The 22159-nt window shown below is 41.3% G+C and overlaps 1 protein-coding gene across 2 annotated transcripts; it reads right to left on the bottom strand.

Moving 5' to 3' along the window:
- Nucleotides 1-3508: 3508 nt before the first annotated feature.
- On the bottom strand, nt 3509-16018 carry LOC125247597. 2 transcript variants are annotated; one of them, XM_048158992.1, is made up of 6 exons: nt 14727-16018; nt 14489-14593; nt 13508-13575; nt 9811-9897; nt 8510-8579; nt 3509-3884 (listed from the first exon to the last, which is right to left on the bottom strand). In XM_048158992.1, exons 1-5 carry the CDS (start codon nt 14995-14997, stop codon nt 8544-8546), a joined length of 567 nt encoding a protein of 188 aa, XP_048014949.1. In that variant the 5' UTR covers nt 14998-16018; the 3' UTR covers nt 3509-3884; nt 8510-8543. The 2 variants fall into 2 exon arrangements, with proteins under 2 accessions (XP_048014949.1, XP_048014939.1); XM_048158982.1 differs by lacking the exon at nt 8510-8579 and having other exon boundaries at nt 14727-16014.
- Nucleotides 16019-22159: the final 6141 nt, after the last annotated feature.

Raw genomic sequence — 22159 nt, 5'->3', positions numbered from 1 at the left:
GTTCTCTTTATTTCTCTTTAATGATCAAACATGTAGAAACATTTAAAAAAATGTTTTAGATGAACTTCCAAATAAACCATTCCAAAAATTATGTTTCATGAATAATACTACATAATGTTTTTGTGTTAGCGTTCTGAGAACATTATTAAAGACTATATAACTTGAATAATCGTTCTATTAACGTTACTGGAAGAAAGTTTGTCCATAACTTTGAGGAAACCTCAGACACAACATTAGAGAACAGTCCCTGTTAGCTGGGCATCTGCTAAATGTGACTATATGAAAATTTTAAGGTGTTAAAAAAACATGATTTTCTGTAGCCTAAAGCTGCATGCTTTGAAACACTTGTGAAAAGCACTATGAAAAATATTTAACTTTGACAAATAACACGTTTCATTAAATCTCTTCTCACAACATTTTATTCAAACATTCAAAATCATTAAGCAAATATTATATATTCCGAGAATGTTTTGCGAGAAACATTTTCTCTCAATGTTATGAGAATTTTCAAGTGAAAATAACAACATAAGGACGTTTCATGAATGTTACTTAGAAAGTTTTATGATAACATTATGAAAACATTCAGCAAATAAAAACATTATAAGGATGTTCCAACAACGTTTTTCTAAAAATGTTTTCTCTTATATTAATAGTGTTATTAGAATATTCCATAGACATTATTTTCAGAACTTTTTGTCTTAACATTTACACAACCTATAAAGAACACTAGTGAAAGTTATGGGAACATTCCCAGTTGAAGTGTGTGAATTTTACTGATTGGCAACAGCCGACAAAGCAAGTTTAGGAAGTCAGTCAAATCTACACACTTTTAAAATCGACACTTGATGGACAGTTCAATGTTCAGTGAATAGTCTACATATATTTATTAATATTATATTTACAATAAAGAAAGACTTCCACAGTTACTGATTATTAGTTTTATTTAATGTTCTCAAATTTTTGCAAATAAGAGTTAGTGTGTATAAACATTAGTGAAGATGAGCAACTGTCATAAGAAGCAAAACCGTGAGAGTATAATGTTTTCATCTTTCAAGAAAGCTGACATAGAGCTTTTTAGGTGTTCTGTAGCTGGATGGATTAATCCACATAGCTCTCTCCATTTACTCCCTAAATCTGAGCCGCTGAAAATGAGGTGGATTGATTTGGTTTTCCAGGAAAATGCTCCCTCAGTTCTGCTCCGAAGCTTCCTGAAGCAGTGTTTTGAAATCGGTTATCACTAAATAAGTCGTTATTTTGTTTTTTTGGCGCACCAAAAATATTCTGGTGGCTTTATAATATTAATATTGAACCACTGTACTCACATGAACTGATTTAAATATGTTTTTAGTACAATAATGGATCTTGAGAGAGGAAATGTCATTGCTCCCTATGAAGGCCTCACGGAGCCATGGGATTTCAACTAAAATATCTTAATTTCTGTTCTGAAGATTAACGAAGGTCTTAAGGGTGTGAAACGGCATGAGGGTGAGTAATAAATGACAGAATTTTCATTTTTGGGTGAACTAACCCTTTAACATTGTGAAACTGCACAATTTGTAAATAATGCATGGCGGGCCACATAATATATTTTAATAGACAAGCTGTGGGATTGGACACCCCTGATCTAGGGTGAACCCATCTTGGTCATAGGATACACTTGTTTGTTCACATTGAGTTGCCATTTTGAACGTTCTTGCGTCCATTTATTTATTTTCAAGATCTGAGGTGAATTATAGCCAGTGTTGTTTTCATTACAGCTAAAAAGCTGGGAACACAGAATGATATTTGCTTTTGACAGTAAGTACAGCACATAAACAGTACTGATATTATCATTGTCATTCTTTGTGTTGCTGTTTTTAGGACACGGTGTACGGCTAGGAAAAACACAAAAGATTTGAAGGAGTGTTTTGAAATCAGCCATCACTAGATTATAAAGTTTTAGATTACAAAATTATAAAACTGCCAATTGGATGTGTATTTATTCCTCCTCAGTCTCTAATTTCTCAAACTCATATCTCTACTTTTTCAGCATCAAAAAAGATTTGGCCTTACCTTCTAATTGTTTGGATTGAGAGCGTTGCACGATAATTGGAGATTTCAAGGGGAATCCAGCCAGACTCAGTCAGGTTCAATGCTCAGGTATTGATAATAGGATATGTAAAAAATAATTCACTCTGAGACTTGATAAAAATTGCCAAATATACTGGTTTCTTTTTAATAACAAAGTTCAGAATAAAAAACAGCGACGACGTCTTCCCCCGATGTGTGGCAAACTTCTGTTACTTCTGTTGCAGAAATCACATAATTTATTTCATCATAGAAATAAAGCCCTTATAAACCCACTGCTTCCTGTTGCAGCGAGCTCAATATATCTAAAATACAAAGTTTGGTTGCAGCCTGCCTCACAACACCTTTTGCAGACTGCAACACAATTTCATTGCTAAAGCTTGAGACCTTCGCTTTATTTTCCATGTAACAGCTAAAATTAAAATTACATCTCGGTCTCATTTCTGAGAAGCTCAACAGGAAATCAGTTAAACATCAATTTCAGATACAACCAGTGCTTAAGCTTCAACCTCATTTGTACTGATCCATTTCACACATAAAAGCATATAAAGAATATGATTGTTATATAAGTAAGATCAAATCAACCACATTAACGAAGTTCTATTCGTTCATTTGACAGAAATTTGTCAGTAAAGTTCAAAAGTTCAAAATCTTGGGTTCAATAAAATCACTGTTACTGTCATACAAAAATGTATACAACTATATCATATATTAACTTTATAAAATTTTATATTAAAACTTCATATTTTTATCACTATTTAACCCTTAAATGCATGACTGTTTCGCCAGTCATTCTTACATATTCGGGTCTTTATCGACCCGGATCTATATCTAACACGGGAGGATCTCTACCTGTCGCGATAATATAAAACTCCTCTGATATTAGAGTAACAATTACAGAAGAATAAAATAAATAGTATTTTGTTACCTTTTGGAGCTTGAAAGGGCTCCGTTTGAGCAGATGTTTTATGCCATCACCACTGTCCTCGTCAGAGCTCGTTTCCCAGTAGATTCAGCAAATAATAGGCTAGTTTTATGTTTGAGGTCACGAATATGAGCCCATTCGCGATCTCAAACATATTCTCAAAACTATATAATTTTCAACATCTTCAAAATCAATATTTTGATCGCTAACAGCTTCACCAGATCCATCTAGTAACAGTTACAGTCATATTTGATTGCGTTCAGTACTTGCTCTGCAGTAAATCGCTGAGCCATTTCATGTTTTTCTTATTATTTCGTTTTCTGTCTAAATGAGTCGTCGCTTCAGCATTGTGTATCAGACATTGCCACCTTGTGGAATAAAGGTGAATTGTACTTATTCCGTCATCTATGATTCAGTTACTGTTGTACAGAAAAAATATACATACACTCATACACACCTCGGGTCATTTGCGACCCTATACAATTTTTACAAAAAATGAATTCAAAAATAGGCATTCTTTTATAATTTTATGATTTTTTTCTTGTTATATTCTTTATAATGAATTGATTAAGGAATACCTAGAAGGTTGATGTCTAACTTTAAAAAATGAATGAGGAGAAGGGTAATGAATGCATTCAAGGGTTAAATATTTCATTATTTGTTCAGCCAGATGGTTTTGATCCATCTCCTTCAGGATGTCCACTGTGAGAATCAAAGCTCCATCTAGTGGAAACCTATTCATCATCACATCCACTACGTCAGTGTTAACTGCATTCTCAATGAGAGAGGCTGGAACTAACCCACGATGTTTCAAATGCCACTTGAACCTCTTAATATTGTCACTTTCCAAATCATCCAGGGTTTCCAGAAGGATTTTCTTCTCTGCAGGGACCTATAAGATCAGAAGTTAGATTATTGGATTGGTCTCTGAAGAAAAAATAAGGCCTTACTGTTACAATAAAATAAGAATAAACTTCTTTGTGTTCTTTTTGAAGAATTTTGATGAAATTCAGAGCTTGATAAAATCGGTATAAATACGTGTTTAATACTGCAAAATAAGCTCAATGTTACAGTCACTGCCCTTGTCGTCTTCTAATATCTTCAATTGTTGCGTATGCCATGCTGCAGCGGACACATTTGTAAACGACTCAGACCCATTGTGTCTCTTTAATACCGTGTGGTTTATAATCATGTTGCTGCTGATTGGGCTGACATTTTGACACACCCACCAAACAAGAGAAAACGTATCTCAAACCCGTTGCACACCGTTTCCAGATAACATTTCGTTCAGCCTGTTGGGATAGTTGTTGTTGCAGCACGGACTGTAATCAGTGTGACACCAGTTGTCTTATGTTGTTTGCATCTGAGAGTACAGACCGGGTTTGTTGTGTTCAATAAAGTTAAGTGTACGCAACTATATTGGCGTTAACCGTCCATTCTATTGACAATAGAGGATAGAACGAAACATGGTGGCAGCGGTGCTTTGTGAACAGTAAAAGCACACAAATTAGCAGACACAACGAAAGACACTGGCTAAGTATGGTAGAGAGAGCGGAGAGCTCAGGTGCAGCGCGGATGGAGAATGCACTGGGACTGAGGCCGTCACAAGCCCTTTGCCTAGACTCAACTAATCTGGCGAAATCATGGAAATTGTGGAAAGAAGAGTTCACGCTGTATATGGACCTTACTTTGGCGGACGCTGCCGAAGCCGTGAAACTGAAAGTTTTCAGTTATCTCATTGGGGAGACGGGAAGAGAGCTGTGCGAGACCCTGATCCCCACCTCGTCGCCGGATCGGACAGTAAGCAGATTAATAAGTGCATTGGATGACCACTGCAGTCCGAAAGTGAACGAGACAGTTGAAAGGTATCGTTTTTTTGTCAGAAATCAGGGCTCTGATGAGAACATCGACAAATATGTGACGGACTTAAGAATGCTCGCCAGTACGTGCAATTTCGGCCAGATCAAAGACTCTCTGATCCGCGATAGAATTGTTTGCGGCATATCCAGCTCTGTTTTGAGAGAGAGACTTTTAAGGGAGCAAGATTTGACTTTGGAAAAATGTGTGCAAATCTGCAGGGCAACAGAGCTGTCACGGGAAAACAAAAGAACGATCGAAGGACGAGTGACAGAGGAAGTGCACACTGTAAAACAGGCTGTGAGGAAAGAGAAAAGTAAGAGCACTGTAAACTGCAAGTTTTGCGGGAAAATTCATGAGAGAAATAAACAGAAATGTCCTGCATATGGGAAAAAGTGCAAAAAATGTGGGAAAGACAATCATTTTGCCACAATGTGCAGAACTAAAATGCAGAAAGAAAAAACGGTGCATACTATAACTGAGTCAGATGATGAAAGTTATGAGGACATCTTGTGTGTAACAGTAGAGACAGTGAACACTGTGACGAAGGATAAACTGAGGCTGCCCACAAAACTTTTTGGTGCCTGGGGAAAGAACAGGTAAAGTTTTAGTTAGATTGTGGAGCCAGCTGTAACATTATACCTGTCAACCTGTTAAACCCAGCCACACAAATTGTAAAGACTGAGCAAGTGCTGGTCATGTACAATAAAAGCACACTGCAGCCATTGGGGAAATGTAAAATTAAATTTAGAAATCCTAGAAACAAGAAACTGTACCGATTAGAATTCATGGTTGTAGATGAGGGCTCCGCAGTGCCACTACTGGGCAAGAGGGCAGTACAAGCCATGAATCTAGTGAAAGTCCAGTATGAAAACATCATGGCTGTGGATAGCATTGTTACCAAGGAGACCGGGAAAGATGAAATGTGGAGCATGGATAATATCAGAAAAGACTATGCTGATGTGTTCCAGGGACATGGATGTCTGGAGGGTGCGTATAAGATAGAAGCAGACCCCACAGTAACTCCAGTGAAACTGCCAAAGAGACGGGTCCCTGTGGCGATGATGTCACCACTTAAAGCAGAGCTGAGTGATCTTCAACGAAGAGGGATCATCACACCAGTGGACTGTAGCACAGAGTGGATTAGCAGTCTCGTTATTGTTAAGAAGCCATCAGGAAACCTCAGGATATGCATTGATCCGAGACCACTCAACAGAGCCCTGAAAAGATGCCATTTTCCTCTACCGACAATAGACGAAATACTGCCGGATTTGTCAAGGGCAAAAGTTTTCACTGTGTGTGACGTCAAAAATGGATTTTGGCATGTGACCCTGGATGAGGAATCGAGTTACTTGACCACATTTGCCACACCATATGGCAGATATAGATGGCTGAGGATGCCAATGTGGGCATCAGCCCGGCACCAGAGGTGTTTCAAAGAAAACTCAGCCAAGCTTTGGAAGGATTACGAGGTATATATGTCATAGCTGATGACATTCTCATCACAGGAGAGGGTGAGACATTCGAATTAGCAAACCAAGACCATGATGACAAATTGAGAGCACTGTTGACCAGATGTAGAGAAAAGAACATCAAACTGAATGCAGAGAAGTTTCAACTGAGAAAAAGCGAGGTTCCATACATAGGACATCTACTTACCGCAGACGGGCTCAGAGTGGATCCTGAAAAGGCAAGACCGGTCAGAGACATGCCACGTCCAACAGATGTCAAGGGTGTCCAAAGGCTGCTGGGCATGGTGAACTATCTCTAGAAATTCTTGTGACCACCTGTCAGATGGCTGTGAGATACTGAGGCAGCTAACTCATAAAGACAGTATCTGGGAATGGTCAGATTTGCATGAGCAAGCATTCACACGGCTCAAAGACGCCATCACAAAAGCCCCAACTTCTCAAATACTACAACCCAGATGAACCACTGACACTCCAGTGTGACGCGTCGGAGGCAGGGTTAGGGACCGCTTTACTTCAAGAGGGGGCACCAGTTGCTTATGGAAGTCGGGCATTGACTCAGACAGAGAGGGGTTATGCCCATATAGAGAAAGAATGTCTGGCCATTGTCTTCGGTATGGAAAAATTCCATCAGTATACGTATGGGCGAAAAGTTACTGTACACTCTGACCATAAGCCACTGGAAAACATAGTAAGAAAACCCCTGCTGAACACCCCAAAACGCCTGCAAAGAATGTTACTTAGACTACAGAGATATGACATCGAAGTCATTTACATCCCTGGGAAGGACATGTTGTTAGCTGACACGCTGAGCCGCTCATACTTACCTGAACATGCATCAGAGAGTTCAGTACAAATGGAGATTGAAAGCATAAACATGGTCCAGCATGTACATATAGCAGAAGAAAGACTCCAAACAATCAGAGAGGAAACAAGTAAAGACAGAAAATTGCAGACACTGATCAGATTCATCCAAGAAGGTTGGCCAATGAACAAAAAAGACTTGTCACATGACATTGCACATTACCACTCTTTTCAGGAGGAACTGAGTGCACAGAGTGGAATTGTCTTCAGGGGGGAGAGAGTTGTAATCCCTGACACACTCAGAGGTGACATTGTTCAGCGCATTCACTCCTCACATTTAGGTATAGAGGGATGCCTAAGAAGGGCAAGAGAATGTGTTTATTGGTTGGGGATGAACGATCAGATAAAGACATTCATAGAGAAATGTGACATTGCAGGTCTATGGATGTGAAACAGCAGAAGGAGACTTTGTGGTCTCACAAACTACCGAGTAACCCATGGTCTAAGGTGGGGACAGATATATTCACTTTAGACAACAGAAACTACCTGATCACCGTTGATTACCTCTCTAATTTCTGGGAGCTGGACTACTTACCCGACACACGATCCACACTGTCATCCATAAGCTGAAATCCCATTTCGCAAGACACGGTATCCCAGATGTTGTTATCTCGGATAACGGGCCACAATATACATCAGAAGATTTCAAAAGGTTCAGCAGACAGTGGGAATTTAAACACAAGACATCCTCACCGGCCTACCCACAAAGCAACGGGATGGCAGAATCAGCTATAAAGACGGCAAAACGGTTGTTAAGAAAAGCAAAAGCTGATGGGAAGGATCCATACCTTTCCATGCTTGATCAGAGAAACACACCATCGCAAGGGATCAAAGCAAGCCCAGCACAGCGATTGTTCAGTAGGAGAACCAGAACTCTGATACCCATGCATGACAACCTGCTGCAACCAAAGGTAATTCACACACGACAAGGACAGATTGAAAACAAGAGCCGTCAAGGCTGCATATTATAACAAACATGCAAAAGATCTAGATCCTCTAAAACAAGGAGACAGAGTCTGTGTCCAGCCTGAGGAACATAACAAAACATGGAGAAAAGCGACAGTTGTGAAACCTGTGGACTATAGGTCTTATGACGTCCAGCTCGACTCAGGGAACATTCTGAGGAGAAACCGCCGACACCTCAGGAAGGACAGAACCACAGTCGTGGAAAAAACAGACTTGTCAGCCTGCAGAGGTGAATAGAGACAGTATGACAGGCTCAAAACCAAACACAGACAGTCCTGTTGTTTCTATCACAAAGTCTGGAAGAAAAGTGATTAGACCTCACTACCTTAAAGATTATGCACAGTAACCCACTAATACTTACCTCCATGCTCCGGGAAATTAGTCAGTATATTTGTTCACCTGCTGTTATAGTTTGTATTCATATGTGCCAACTGAAAAAAAAAAAAAAAAAAAAAAAAGATAAACAGGTAAAGACAACACTTTATTTTGTTACAAGAGTTTATATTGATTGAAATGAATATGTATTAGAAAGCATTAAGGAGACATTACAAATACTGTCTTACTGAAACTGCAATGTTAATACATTAAGAATTTTGTATTGTGTATTTTTTTTAGTCAATGCAAAGCGTATGTGAATGTATACATGCTGTTCTGAGTTGTGATCAAATTATCTTTCAGGTTATAAGTTACTAAATAAAAAAAAAAAAAAAAAAGAAAAAAAAAGAGAAAGGATGTTGGGATAGTTGTTGTTGCAGCACGGACTGTAATCAGTGTGACACCAGTCGTCTTATGTTGTTTGCATCTGAGAGTACAGACCGGGTTTGTTGTGTTCAATAAAGTTAAGTGTACGCAACTATATTGGCGTTAACCGTCCATTCTATTGACAATAGAGGATAGAATGAAACACAGCCCAGAAACTGTAGCAAAACTTTGTGCACCGGTTTGAGCTTGAACCTTGCCCTTTCACAGCCCCATAGGCTGAATGCAACTGAAAAAGGGCACGCCCCACCCCCCACTTCCAAATAAATAACACAAAATAATAGTCTCAAAAGCTTTATATGTATTCACCCTCTATGGTACGCAATATGATACCAGTGAGGAAAAAGATATTTGTGTTGTTTTTCCTGCTTAAAATTGGACACTTTAACAATATCAATAAACATTTTCCTACATTTTTTAAATTTATTTAATTTTTTATAAGTTTGCTGCCTCGAGGCAATGTTGTACCACAATGGAAAAAATTGAACATTTGGCATTTTCATGTAGAAAAAAAAATGCACTTTTATTGATTAGTATTTGAGTTATTCTGTTCTGAGATACATTTGATCAATCAATTAGTGCCTTATTTTATTAAAAACAACCTAAAATAGACCATGTTGCCTGGAAGCAACACCGTATCATAGAGGGTTAATGACAGTTATAATATATAGATATACAGGGTTTCAGGGCTTCTTTAAAATTACAACAGCAATCTTCTGTGAGCCATGTGATTGAAGATGTTTATGACTTCACTGTGATATCCCTCTCTATGGCTAAGAGGAAAGGGTCTGAGAGTCTCTTCTAAGCAGAGACATCGCAGTTGGTTCTTAATTATCAAAATAAGAGATTATACTATAGCCATAGCGTAGCATAGCATAGCATATCCAACATGTATCAGCCTACCTGGTAAAAACTGTGTGGAGGACCAGGGACCTTGGTCTCTTGAAGGTGCACTAAGGTTGGTCGATTTCTCTCATCCACTCCACTTTCCTTAAAATAAGGCAGCAATGAAAAATTTATAAAATATTGTGAAATGTACAGTTGCAGTGAAAGGTTTTAATTGTGCCTGAGCTCTTCCCTTCACTATATATGCATATATTAATGGTCACATAAACACATTAATACACACACAATACATTCTGCATGATAATCATTATCCCAAAAAGACACCAGAGAAACACCCCCCCCCCCCCCCCTCCCCTCAAAGAACAAAATAAACTGTGCTATCTCAAGCTATAGCTAGCGAAAAATCACTAAACACCTAAGCATGAACATCAGTGATAAAGTCCTTTAGGTATGCGGGACGAGCCCTTGCTCCACCCTGACAGGGGAACCTTGAATCACTCAGCCTGTCCATGGTTGTACTGGCCCCGGTGATGGTGGTGCAAAAGCCGTGCTGTGTGTTGGTCCTCCACTAGGCTGCCTTGCCTGTGAGCACATGTTTGAGTTAAAAGGGGTTGGTACTTTCCACAGTCTGCTAGCATGCCTGCAAGAACCATCGCTCAAGAATGTGGCAGGCCCTAATTGACGATCCACCTGGAGAGGTTTAGACCAAAACAATGCCATTTTGTTGTTACGGTGGGGTCTCTGCACCTGAACCCAGTCTAGAACTGTTATGTTACTAGGGTTGGCCTTATAAATGTAATACATTTGTATTCAAACCTATTATGCCTGTAGCTTTATGTGATTCCATTATGGTACAATGTTGCCTTGAGGCAAAACACAGTTTTTTGTTATTTTCTCTAAAACATTTGATGATACATAATGTAAAGTTCTTGACAATACTTCTTTACTTGCCAGTGAAGATGACTTTGTGGGTGAATAAATGGATACAAACAAGTGAAAAAAGCACCTTCATTCACCTCCTGGTTTGAAATCAAGGCAGCTTTGACTGCTGCCCAGGTGCCACCTGCCACTGCAGCTGACAGTTGTTGTGGTCTGAGTCAGTCCAATGGCAATTCCATCTCTCGGCGAAGCATGAGCAGAGCAGGAGAGGTCTGAGTGGTGGTGTGCTGGCTAGCTCTGTAATGCATCAGCATTAAGTTGAGTGCTGTTTGGAATGTATACCCCTGGGCCTGGTGTGCACGAATGCCATTCTTAAGGCTTTGGTTGAATCTTTCGACCCCACCATTTGCCTGGGGATGGTAGAGTGAGGCACAGAAATACTTAATTCCTTTACTGCACAGGAAGGTGGAGAAGTCTGCAGATGTAAACTGCGGCCCATTGTCAGTAGTGATGGCATGGGGCATGCCCCAGTGAGCAAACAGACTCTCCAGTATTTGAGTGATGGTCTGTGTTGTCACTGTCCCGGCTGGTATTACCTCAGGCCATTTAGAATGGAGATCATACACGACCACCAGAAAGCGCTGATGGTGGGGAACGCCATGGCCATGAATTTCCCCACAAATGTCTTGTTGCTCCCATGGAAGAGATGGCCATGGAACAGGCTGCAAAGGGGGTGAGACCGGTTGTCCAGTCTTTCCACTGAGTAGACACGGTTCACAGTCTCTGACCAGTCCTTCAATGTCACGTTCAATGCCTGGCCACCAGACCAGATCCTGGCATCTTTTTTGATCGAGATAAGAGATCAGCAACCACATTGTCCTTCCCTGGTGTGAACTTGAGTTAGTAGTCATACTGCCTTAGATGCTCACCCCATCTGTGCAGACACAGGGGTTTATGACCTGAGCCAGAGGCTGACAAGAGAGTGATCAGAGCCTGATGGTCTGTGCGGAGGGTGAAATGCCGACCATAGAAGAAGAGATGACATCTTTCAGTTGCCCAGACACAAGCAAGGGCCTCGCATTCACCTACAGAGTAGCGCTGTTCCGTAGGGGTCAAAGATCTTGAGGCAATTACTACAGGTCTTTCCACTCTGTCCTGTCCAGACAGGCATCATAGGTGACGATAGGCTGACTGTTGGGATTGAAGTGAGCTAGGACAGAAGGTGTGGTAAGATGGGACTTCAGTGTTTGAACGGCCTCAGAGCACACACTAGTCAAGTTCCATGGCTCTTCTTTCTTTAGTAACTGGTGAAGGGATGCCATGGTTTGGGTGTACTAAGGCAGGAAAATAAGGAAACAGGCCCTCATGCCCAGAAATGAGGCCACCTAGGAGGTGGAGGGGGGCTCTGTGTATTGCCTCAATATTTGACTAAAGAGGGGCAATGCCCCTAGACGTGAGGTGGTACCCCACGAAGTCTATGGCTGAGGCTGCAAAAGTGCATTTCTCTCCATTCATCGTAAGGTTTCGTGCCACGAGTGCACTGGCCACCCTGCTGAGACGGTCGTTATGGGTCTGGACATCTGACGCATTGACTACTATGTCATCCAGAAATACTGCAACTCTGGGAATTCCAGCCAAAATGGTGGTCATTACCTTTTGAAAGCAACTGGGGGCAGAGCTTAGGCCAAACGGCATACGAGTATATCGAAATACCCCAGCGTGAGTGACAAATGCTCTGAGAAGACCGTCAAACCATAGAAGTAAGCCGTCAGATCCTCAGCTGTGAGTAAGGGGTACTTGTCTGGGATAACCGCCTTATTTACAGAGCGCAGGTCAACACAGACTTGTATTCCTCCCGATTTTTTTTTTTTTTTTGGCGATGACCAGGTTAGAAATCCAGTGGGATGCATTGAGTGGCTCAATAACTCCCATGTCCAGTATCATTTGAAGCTCCGTAGTAACTTCCTCTCGCAGGGATTGGGGAATTCTGTGCAGGGGCTGTATGACCAGCGGCACACCAGTGTCAACCAAAGGCCTATGGGTGAATGTTTTAAGGCAGCCCAGTCCGTCAAACAGCGATGGCCATCTCTGTTGCCAGGTGGAGGTGACATGGTGGATATCAGAGCCCTTTTCATCTCGAAGTGTGAATCCCAAGCTTGTAAATAGATCAAGTCCCAGAAGGTTGGCTCCCCGCTCAGTAATGTAGAAAGGAAATGATGGCAGATGTTTAGAGCCGTAACGTACTGAGACCCAGAGAACGCAGAGCATCACAAACTTGGAGCTGTCATAACCACAGAGGAAGGTGCAGGGCAGCTTAAATGGCAGATGTGAGAAAAACTTGTGATAAATCCTAGCATTAAGCAAAGATGCCACTGCTTCCGTATCCATCAGGAGTGGAAGGCTCACATCCTCCAGCAGCACAGTACATGTTATAAAAGCTGCCTGACCAGCTGATACATGCCTGATCTCAGTATAGTCATTACGGACAGGTGAGGGTCTCCTCCGTGCTGCTTGTGTAGCGGAAGCCGACCGGCAAACTTTAGCAAAGTGAATTTTTTTTAAACACTTCCTGCATGTCTGTCCATGTGCAGGATAATTTTGGGCTCTTGAATTGTGCAAACTGGAGCCACAGTTGCCACAAAAGCTCAAACTCCATTGGTTTCTCTAAGCTAATCTAAGACCTTCTATTATCATCACAGCACATCAGTTATGCAGTCATGCGCTATGAAATTTTTGTGGGGCAAATGAATTGTAATATTAATTTAATAATAAAAGTAGCATAATAATAATAATCATTCAAAATATTGAGGGTGGGATGGATGGCAGACAGTGGGGGTGGAATCACCCAAAAAGCCCCTTGTCTGAATATAATTACCAGTGGGTTAATATCCTCCTGAGAGCTAGTAGCTTTGACGTCTGATATTTCACCAGTGCTTTCTCGTCCTGTTGGAGAAACAGCGAAAAATCTAAGTGTATCTCACAGTGCTGTGCATGAGATAATTTATCTAAAAATTTTGGACACAAAAAGTATGAAGCAAAAAATTGGATGGTTGTGAAAAGCTTGAGTTTTTTGATGAGATCCATGAGACCAGTTTAGATTCATGGCAGACAAATGATGCATTTATTGGTTAATTCTAAAATAAAAATAGCTTGAGATATGTGTAAAAGGGGCATATTCACCAGAGGATAAGCAGCGATTTAAGCTCACATCCAAGATTTTGAACTGCAATACTGATGCAGTGAAATGTTGTATTTCTACTCTATTACAACACTGGACAATTTATGTCTGTTACGCTTTTGAGTCCAGATTCATTTGAACTTAACAGGTTTAAACTCATCAACCTGTTAGTAGAGACTCCAAGACCAGAAATATATGGGTCAGATAAAGGAGTCCAGTGCTGGTGTGCATCCAGGAACAGAGTTGGGAAACACTGGTCTACAGTACTGTGGTATAACTCTACTTGAAATTTACCTGATAAATGTTTAAAGCAACTGCTTAGGAAAGCATCTGGTTGTATGTTTTAGCTGGGGATGTTTTGCTGCACTGGAATTTCATTTGGAGCTAAACTCCAGAACCTCCAGGATTGAACATTCCTGATCTAAAAGCACTAGGACAGAAAGGAAGTGGTTTTCAACACTGTTCATGGAGCCCATTTTGCATGACTCTCATCAATAGAGACTCTAAGACTTCAAACCACTATAATCTTCTCTCAAAAACATCTTTATTTATTAACTCGATTCAGAGGTCTTCAGGCACTCGCGCTACCCACTGATCCACTTCACTGTGAATTATTCCTTTACAACACAAAATCAAAAACAATAGTGTGTGGATCATCATTGATCAGTCACTACTCACCATTAATCCTTTTGAAAACCAAAAAAACAAAAGCTGCCAGGACAAGCTCAGCTCCAATCACTGCTCCAGTGGGAATCTCTGATGGGCAGTCCCAGCATTTTCCATCTATACAAATGCAAAGAAGATGAAAAATAGAAAAAAAAAAAAAAAAAAGAAAATACAAATTTACAACTTAAAATTATTTTTTATTCTAATATCAGGTGATATTTCTGCTTCTCTGTGTAACTGCTTTAATTACCCCATATGTTGATAATTGGTTCTTTGAGGGATTTGTGTAACACCCAACAATAATATACTGCTCTTTCATCCCCCTCCTTGATCTCCACACTCTTCTTCATCTGGAATGATCCATCATGGTTCGGTCTGATTCCTGTGGATTTAATCTCATTTTCAGGCAGAGATGCTCGATATTTCCTAATGTTCATCATCAGGTCTTTGTGGTAGAAGCCAGTGACCATACAGGTGAGTTTCAGCCTGGTTTTGTACTTGATATACCTTATTGCAAACATATGCACATCTGGAGGAGCTGAAAACACAGGAATCAGTTCATCAATTGTTATTTTTATTTACTTTTGAACAAAGTATTTTCATACAAAGTAATAATATAATTGCACTTTTTTCTCTATTTTAAAGTTTCTAATGCTGCTATTTGAAGTTATTTTTTTTTAAAATGTGATGTTAATAAAATACATTTCACACAAATTTTAACAGATAAACTAAAAGCCTAATTTATTACCATTTTGTTGGGACGATTGGGGACAAGTGGGGCTCGGAACCCTTCCCCACCTCCAAAGTGGGGAATGGCAGAAAAAGTTAAACATGAGGTGGGTAAAGCACATAAAACACAGTGAAGACATTTCAGCTACAGAAAGATGTGGGGAAACTTATTCACTATTAACTATGAGTATGACTTTTACCTCAGTTATCTCATTTACTTAATATGTTTTTTTATGAGTAGGCATATTAAAGGTGCAGTATGTAAGAATTCTGTCCGCTAGAGGTCGCTAGAGGCCTGTTCAAAACAAAGGAGTAGCTTGATGAAGCCAAGTTTGAGCGCAGAATCTTGAGACATGTGGTCTTCACCTCAATGGAAGGTGGAAAACAATTGGGATAGGACTCGGGAAGAAATCATGTTGGTGATGTGGTATGAAGCAGAGCAGGACCGAGTGTTGTGGGAGCTGATCGAGGCCACTGGAGTGATTGTGCAACACACAAGCAGCGGAACTATTATTATGACACAGTTGCCGGCGCCGCTCATTATAATGTGCTTCATCAAACACAAAGTAGACTCTCATGAAGGCGCTTGTGACAGTTGGTTGGTGAACGTGATTTCACCAAGTACAACATATTCCTGGATCAACATCTTTGTTGATCCTGGAACAACATTCCAAACAACCAATCAGATTTGAGGGACAAGTTTACCATTTATGTCAAGTTTAGGCTTACAACCAGGGTTAGGTGCTTCCACAACGGTGTATTTCAAATGTCATTTCCCTCTGATTTTAGGTTTAAGTTATGGGTAGGGTTAGGTTTAGGGGTTGGGAAAAGGTTAGGACTACATTTTTGAATAGGAATGTTGTTCCATGATCAACAAAATATGTTGATCCAGGAACATGTCTTACTTGGCAAAATCACGGTGACCACAGTGGGTGAGAAGCGAAAAAATGAATAGCCTGTTGTAGAATATTGTTGTAGACCTGTTTTTAATTAAGTTGTTTTTTCAAATAAAGGTTTTCAGAGTCAGTGATATCAGATAGTTTGTGTTTTTTTATTACTGTAACTTACTGTACTGTAACTACCTGTAACTACATGAAATAAGAATGTAACAAGCACAACTTTAATTTACGGCCGTAATTTCATACTTACCCTGTAACTACATGAAACAAAAGCATATTTCCCCGTGAATTAAAAATATTGCAATAGTTCTTTCTACTTGCCTTGAAACAACTTAATCAGTGCACTTTCTTGCTGAATTGCTCCCAAATGTAAGAATGTCTTCTATCATAATAGTTTAAGTACCCCTTAGTTCTAAAATACTAAGTATAAATATTTTCCTGGTTGTTACCCCTTTATTCCCAAGATTTTACATATTGTTCCCCTATACTTACACGTACTTACTGTATAGGTACACTATAATTATCGAAAGTTACGCTGTAAATTTGTTGTAATTACGCAGTGCTTTCTGGGCTGTAATCTAAAGCGTTACCCAGTTTTCTCAGAATTTCCAATTTAGTTGGAAAGATTTGAGATATTGTAAGTACTCAAGTGAATGTACACGGTTACGGTTCCCTGAGATACAGAACGAGTACTGCATGTGGGAAAAAAGTCATTTTTTCCTCGATACTGAAGCCTTTTTCAATAACGCAGTGTAACTTCAAGGCAATTGGTTCAAACTGGGAAAATTTTTGAACCAATGAAGGCACGGTGGAGCTGCATGAGCCCATGGCGATGCAGCGCGCCAAAGCCCGCCAAAATGGGCGGGGCATCTGGGTATATAAGGAGGGATCTGAAGGACTGAACCTATCTTGCACACCAGGGGGTCCAGAGGATAAGTAAGAAGGCCGAAGCCGTCTAGCACTTTATGTTACACATGCTAATGATGGAGGAAGCTCTCTCCAATAAATGGTATGATGACAGGGCTCATCAGAGGCCATCAGATCATACTGAGAGGACCAGAGCGTGTAACGTCGGTACATCCATGTTATAAAATCTGACTAAGGTGGACGGCGAGGACCAGCCAGCCGCCTCACAGATGTCTTGATAGAGACACCACTAGACCAGGCCCAGGAGAAGGCCATGCCACTGGTGGAGTGAGCTCTTACTCCTATGGGGCAATCCAGGCCCATAGAAGAGTAGCATAGAGCAATAGCATCGACTGTCCAACGAGAGAGTCGTTGCTTTGGACTGAATTTATTAATTATTAATTTACTATTAATAAATGTGTTAAGTTGCACAAAATAGTGTTTTTCTCTGAGGCGTGGTAAAGCATGGTACTCGAAAAAAAATCAAGACAATTATATTTAAACAATAAGACTAAACGTGTTGAGCTATATAACAACAATTCATTTTCTGTCTATAAATATGTCAAAACAGTTGTTTCATTGTCTGTTAAAACATGTAAATATGAAAGCGTCTTTGGTGTTTCCATGGTTTCTACAAAATAAAACCAGAAACCAAGGGTAACGCAAGTATCGCAAGTAACCGGCGCCCAGCAGCAGCCCTGCGTTTCCGCCATTTTGTGGTGAAAGCGAGTCGTCGGTCCACTAGTTTCTATGGCAATATCAGCTGCTTTGTTAAAACAAAGTACATTAAAGCTGAAATCCAACCTGAATGATGACAACACAGAATAAAATACGATCACCAGTGATCATCAAATCCTTTTTACAGTTTATTTTACACACTTTGTGTTTAAGTCTTCCACTTTTTACACAAAACCTTTGCTCTCTAGAAACCCAGTCAGTTTGGGTTAAAATTCTTTAAAAGACTTATAAACACTGAATTATTACCAACATATTAAATTAAATTAAAGACATGCATCAGAAAATTTGGGAATGTTGGACAATAAATATATGGAAATAACAGCTTGACTTTGTTGTCTAATGTCCGTTAAAGCAAAAGTGTCCAAAAGTGTGAATTATGCGATAATGGACACAGCAATGCATCATGTATTATAAGATCACTATGTTTGTAGCGTGATCTATTAAAATGTACAATGTAGCCTTTTCAAATCAGACCTAGATATTATTACTATTACTCCACTAGATCTGAAATATTTTGTTCGCTGCAAACATGATGATCTTAGATTTATTAATTATTAATTTACTATTAATAAATGTGTGTAAAGTTGCATAAAATGGAAATACTCAATAAAGTAGGCTAACTACGTTACCTCAGATGGATGAATGGTTGGATTCCTCAACTGGTAAAATAAAACATATATAAACATTTACTGTAGGAGCCATACGATTTACTGGTGACTTAATTTAAAAAACTGTTCTATTGCGCTTCTGATTTGGCAGTGAAATTCACCGATTTTGGGCGTGTAAGATGTGAAGGATTTTATGGTCCAGTATGGAGTCAAATTAATGCCTTAAAGTTTTGCACAAAAATAAAGTTTTGCAAAACAAAAAAAAGAATTGAGCAATAAAAAAAATGTTTTGCAAACAAAAATAAAGAATTGCAAAGGAAAAATAAAGTATTGAGTGGAAAAAAATAAGTTTTGCAAACAAAAATAATAAATTGCAAAATAAAATAAAGTAATGCAAAAATAAAAATATAATCAATTACAAAAATCAATGACAGCTGGAACATATTTTTCATGCTCAAACCTACTAAATCATTTGCAACGCTCATTTTATTCTGCGTTTCAGTCAAGCGTGCGCTCACAATACCGGTTTTCCTTTGCGCTGCACTTTTCTGTGCGGTTCACTTTATGGCATGGTTTAACGTGGGGATGGAGTCAAGAAACGGGGGCACGCCCCCGCGAAATGCATTGGAGGGGAAAGTAATCAGCGACAGGTGAAATAATTCTTTGACATGGTTAAAAATAATGAATGGATTGTTTTTGTTGGTTTGTTTAGCATATGTTGTCGCCAATTACGACCCCCTCCAATGCATTTCTTATAGTAATATGACCCGTTGCGCTCTGTTTCACTGCCTGTATCCACTTTTGTGTCCTTAAACATTCGTTTTTTTGGGGTCGACAGCTTATAAAAACTTATTTCTAGGTTTTTTAGCTTGTTAGCTGTACACCTTGTCACACAGCAGCTTTTAGGCATTGTTCTGTTTTTTTGTAATGAGTCAGAAAAGACGAGAAGGCAGCCTCACGCAATACAAAGTCAATGGAGACGGTTGGATTGTTTTCCCCCCCGGTGGGCGTAGTTTTCAGATTATAATAAATGCGCTCTGTCTCTATGCTTGATCTGTTCTGTTGCGATCTGCGTCTCCTGCCGATGACGTGTTTCGCGGGGGCGTGCCCCCGTTTCTTGACTCCACCCCCACGTCAAACCAGTGCCATAAAGAGAACCGCACAAAAAAGTGCAGCGCAAAGGAAAACCGGTATCGTGAGCGCACGCTTGACTGAAACGCAGAATAAAATGAGCGTTGCAAATGATTTAGTAGGTTTGAGCATGAAAAATATGTGGCAAAGATAAAATAGGATTACAGCTGTCATTGATTTTTGTAATTGATTATATTTTATTTTTTCACTATGTTATTTTATTTTGCAATTTATTATTTTTGTTTGCAAAACTTATTTTTTTCTGCTCAATACTTTATTTTTCCTTTGCAATTCTTTATTTTTGTTTGCAAAACATTTTTTTATTGCTCAATTCTTTTTGTTGTTGTTTTGCAAAACGTACTCGGTTACTAACGTAACCTCGGTTCCCTGAGATACGGAACGAGTACTGCGTATGGGGAAAGGTCTCCCTTTTTCCCCGCTGCTGAAGCCTTTTTCAATAACGCAGTGTAACTGCACCGTCATTGGTTCACTCATAGACAAGTTGTTGAACCAATGGCGGCGCGGCATAGCTGCGCGGCCTATGGCGACAAAGCGCGCGAATGTTCCCGCCGAAATGGGCGGGGTTAAGGGCTATATAAGCGGGCGTTTCGCCATAGGACTTCAGTGTCAATCGACTGAAGCGACGACCCTGAGCCGCAGCCTCGTGGCACGGCAAGTGACGCAGTACTCGTTCCGTATCTCAGGGAACCGAGGTTACGTTAGTAACCGAGTACGTTCCCTTTCGATACTTCACTCGTACTGCGTATGGGGAACGAATTCAACCACGCCGTGCCACGGCTGGGAACGATATAGCTTGCATTTGGCCAACCAAGAGGGGGCCAAGAAGACAAGCGAGAAGGCAAAGCCTAACCGAACCCATGGTTACACTTAAGGAAGATACTTCCTGGGATGGAGTGAAGCGGGACTCGTCGGAGGCCGCTAATCACACCGAGAGAACCCGAGCTTGTAAGGTCGGGACATCGAGATGATAGAACCTGACAAAGGTGGACGGCGAAGACCAACCGGCCGCCTCACAGATGTCTTGGATGGAAACCCCGTTGGACCAAGCCCACGAGGAAGCCATTCCTCTAGTGGAGTGGGCCCTGACTCCTATGGGGCAGTCAGCACCCAGTGAGGAGTAGCACAGGTTAATAGCATCCACTATCCAACGGGAGATGCGCTGTTTCGAGACCGGAGACCCTTTGGTGCGGCCGCCAAAACAAACAAAGAGCTGATCCGACTGCCTAAAGGACCGCGATCGCTCTATGTAGGTCCTCAATGCCCTGACTGGGCAAAGTAGCTCCAGCTCTAGTTCATCCGCCGAGGGAGGAAGAGCAGAGAGCGAAATGACCTGAGCTCTAAACGGAGTTGAGAGCACCTTAGGAACGTAGCCATGCCTAGGTTTCAGAACGACCTTAGAGTCACCAGGCCCGAATTCGAGGCATGCAGGGTTCACAGAGAGAGCCTGCAAATCGCCGACACGTTTAACCGATGCTAGTGCTAGTAGCAGAGCGGTTTTTAGCGTTAGGGGCCTGAGGTCGGCTGAACCCATTGGTTCAAATGGGGCTCCTTTTAAGGCCCTGAGGACCAACGAGAGGTCCCAGGGGGAACAGTGAGAGGGCGAGGAGGATTCAAGCGCCTAGCACCTCTCAAAAAACGGATCACAAGCCCGTTTCGTCCCACTGATTGGCCAGCAATAGGAGCGTGGAACGCCGCAATGGCTGCTACGTAAACCTTGAGCGTGGAAGAGGTGCGCCCCATTTCCAGGCGCTCTTGGAGGAAAGACAGTATGGAAGATACGTCACTCTCCACAGGGTCTATGTTGCGTGTCGAACACCAATCAACAAAGACTGACCACTTCTGATCGTAGAGGCGTCTCGTGGACGGGGCTCTAGCCTGAGAAATGGTATTTATGACGTCCCCGGGGAGGCTAGTCGGCTCCCATCGAGGGACCAGAGGTGCAGAGCCCAGAGCTCCGGCTGTGGGTGCCAGATTGTTCTGTTTGCCTGAGAGAGGAGGTCCCGTCTCAGGGGAATCGGCCACGGGGCTCCCAGGGAGAGCCTGAATAGCTCTGAGGACCAAACCTGGTTCCTCCAGAGCGGGGCCACCAGAAGGACTCTGTGCTGGTCTTCTCTGATGCGCCTGATGACCTGGGGGATCAGTGCGATCGGAGGGAAAGCGTAAAGGAGCGTGCTGGGCCATGTGTGGGCCAGAGCATCTACTTCCTTCGAGAAAAATATTGGGCAATGAGAGTTGTCTTCTGAGGCGAAGAGGTCTATCTCTGCCTTCCCGAAGAACTCCCAGATCTTGAGGACCACTTGGGGGTGGAGCATCCACTCGTCGGAGGGGACGTTGCTCCGTGACAACATGTCCGCACCCAGATTGTTCCTGCCAGGAACATGAGTCGCTCTGAGCGACTGAAGCCTCGGAAGAGCCCATTCCAGAAGACGTTTCGCCAGAGCGCATAAGCGGCTGGACGAGAGACCGCCTTGGTGGTTCAAGTATGACACCACCGTCATACTGTCTGACCGAACTAGGACATGACGTCCCGTCAAGTAAGCCTGAAAGAACTGAAGGGCCTTCATCACTGCTAGCATCTCTAGACAGTTGATGTGTAGACGGCTTTCGTCGTGGCTCCACGAGCCGAAGGCCGGTCTGCCCTCGCACACAGC

The sequence above is a fragment of the Megalobrama amblycephala genome, linkage group LG1 (assembly GCF_018812025.1).
Source record: "Megalobrama amblycephala isolate DHTTF-2021 linkage group LG1, ASM1881202v1, whole genome shotgun sequence".
NCBI lineage: Eukaryota > Metazoa > Chordata > Actinopteri > Cypriniformes > Xenocyprididae > Megalobrama > Megalobrama amblycephala.
The sequence above is the reverse complement of the archived record's forward strand: the minus strand, read 5'-3'. Positions and strand labels throughout refer to the sequence as shown.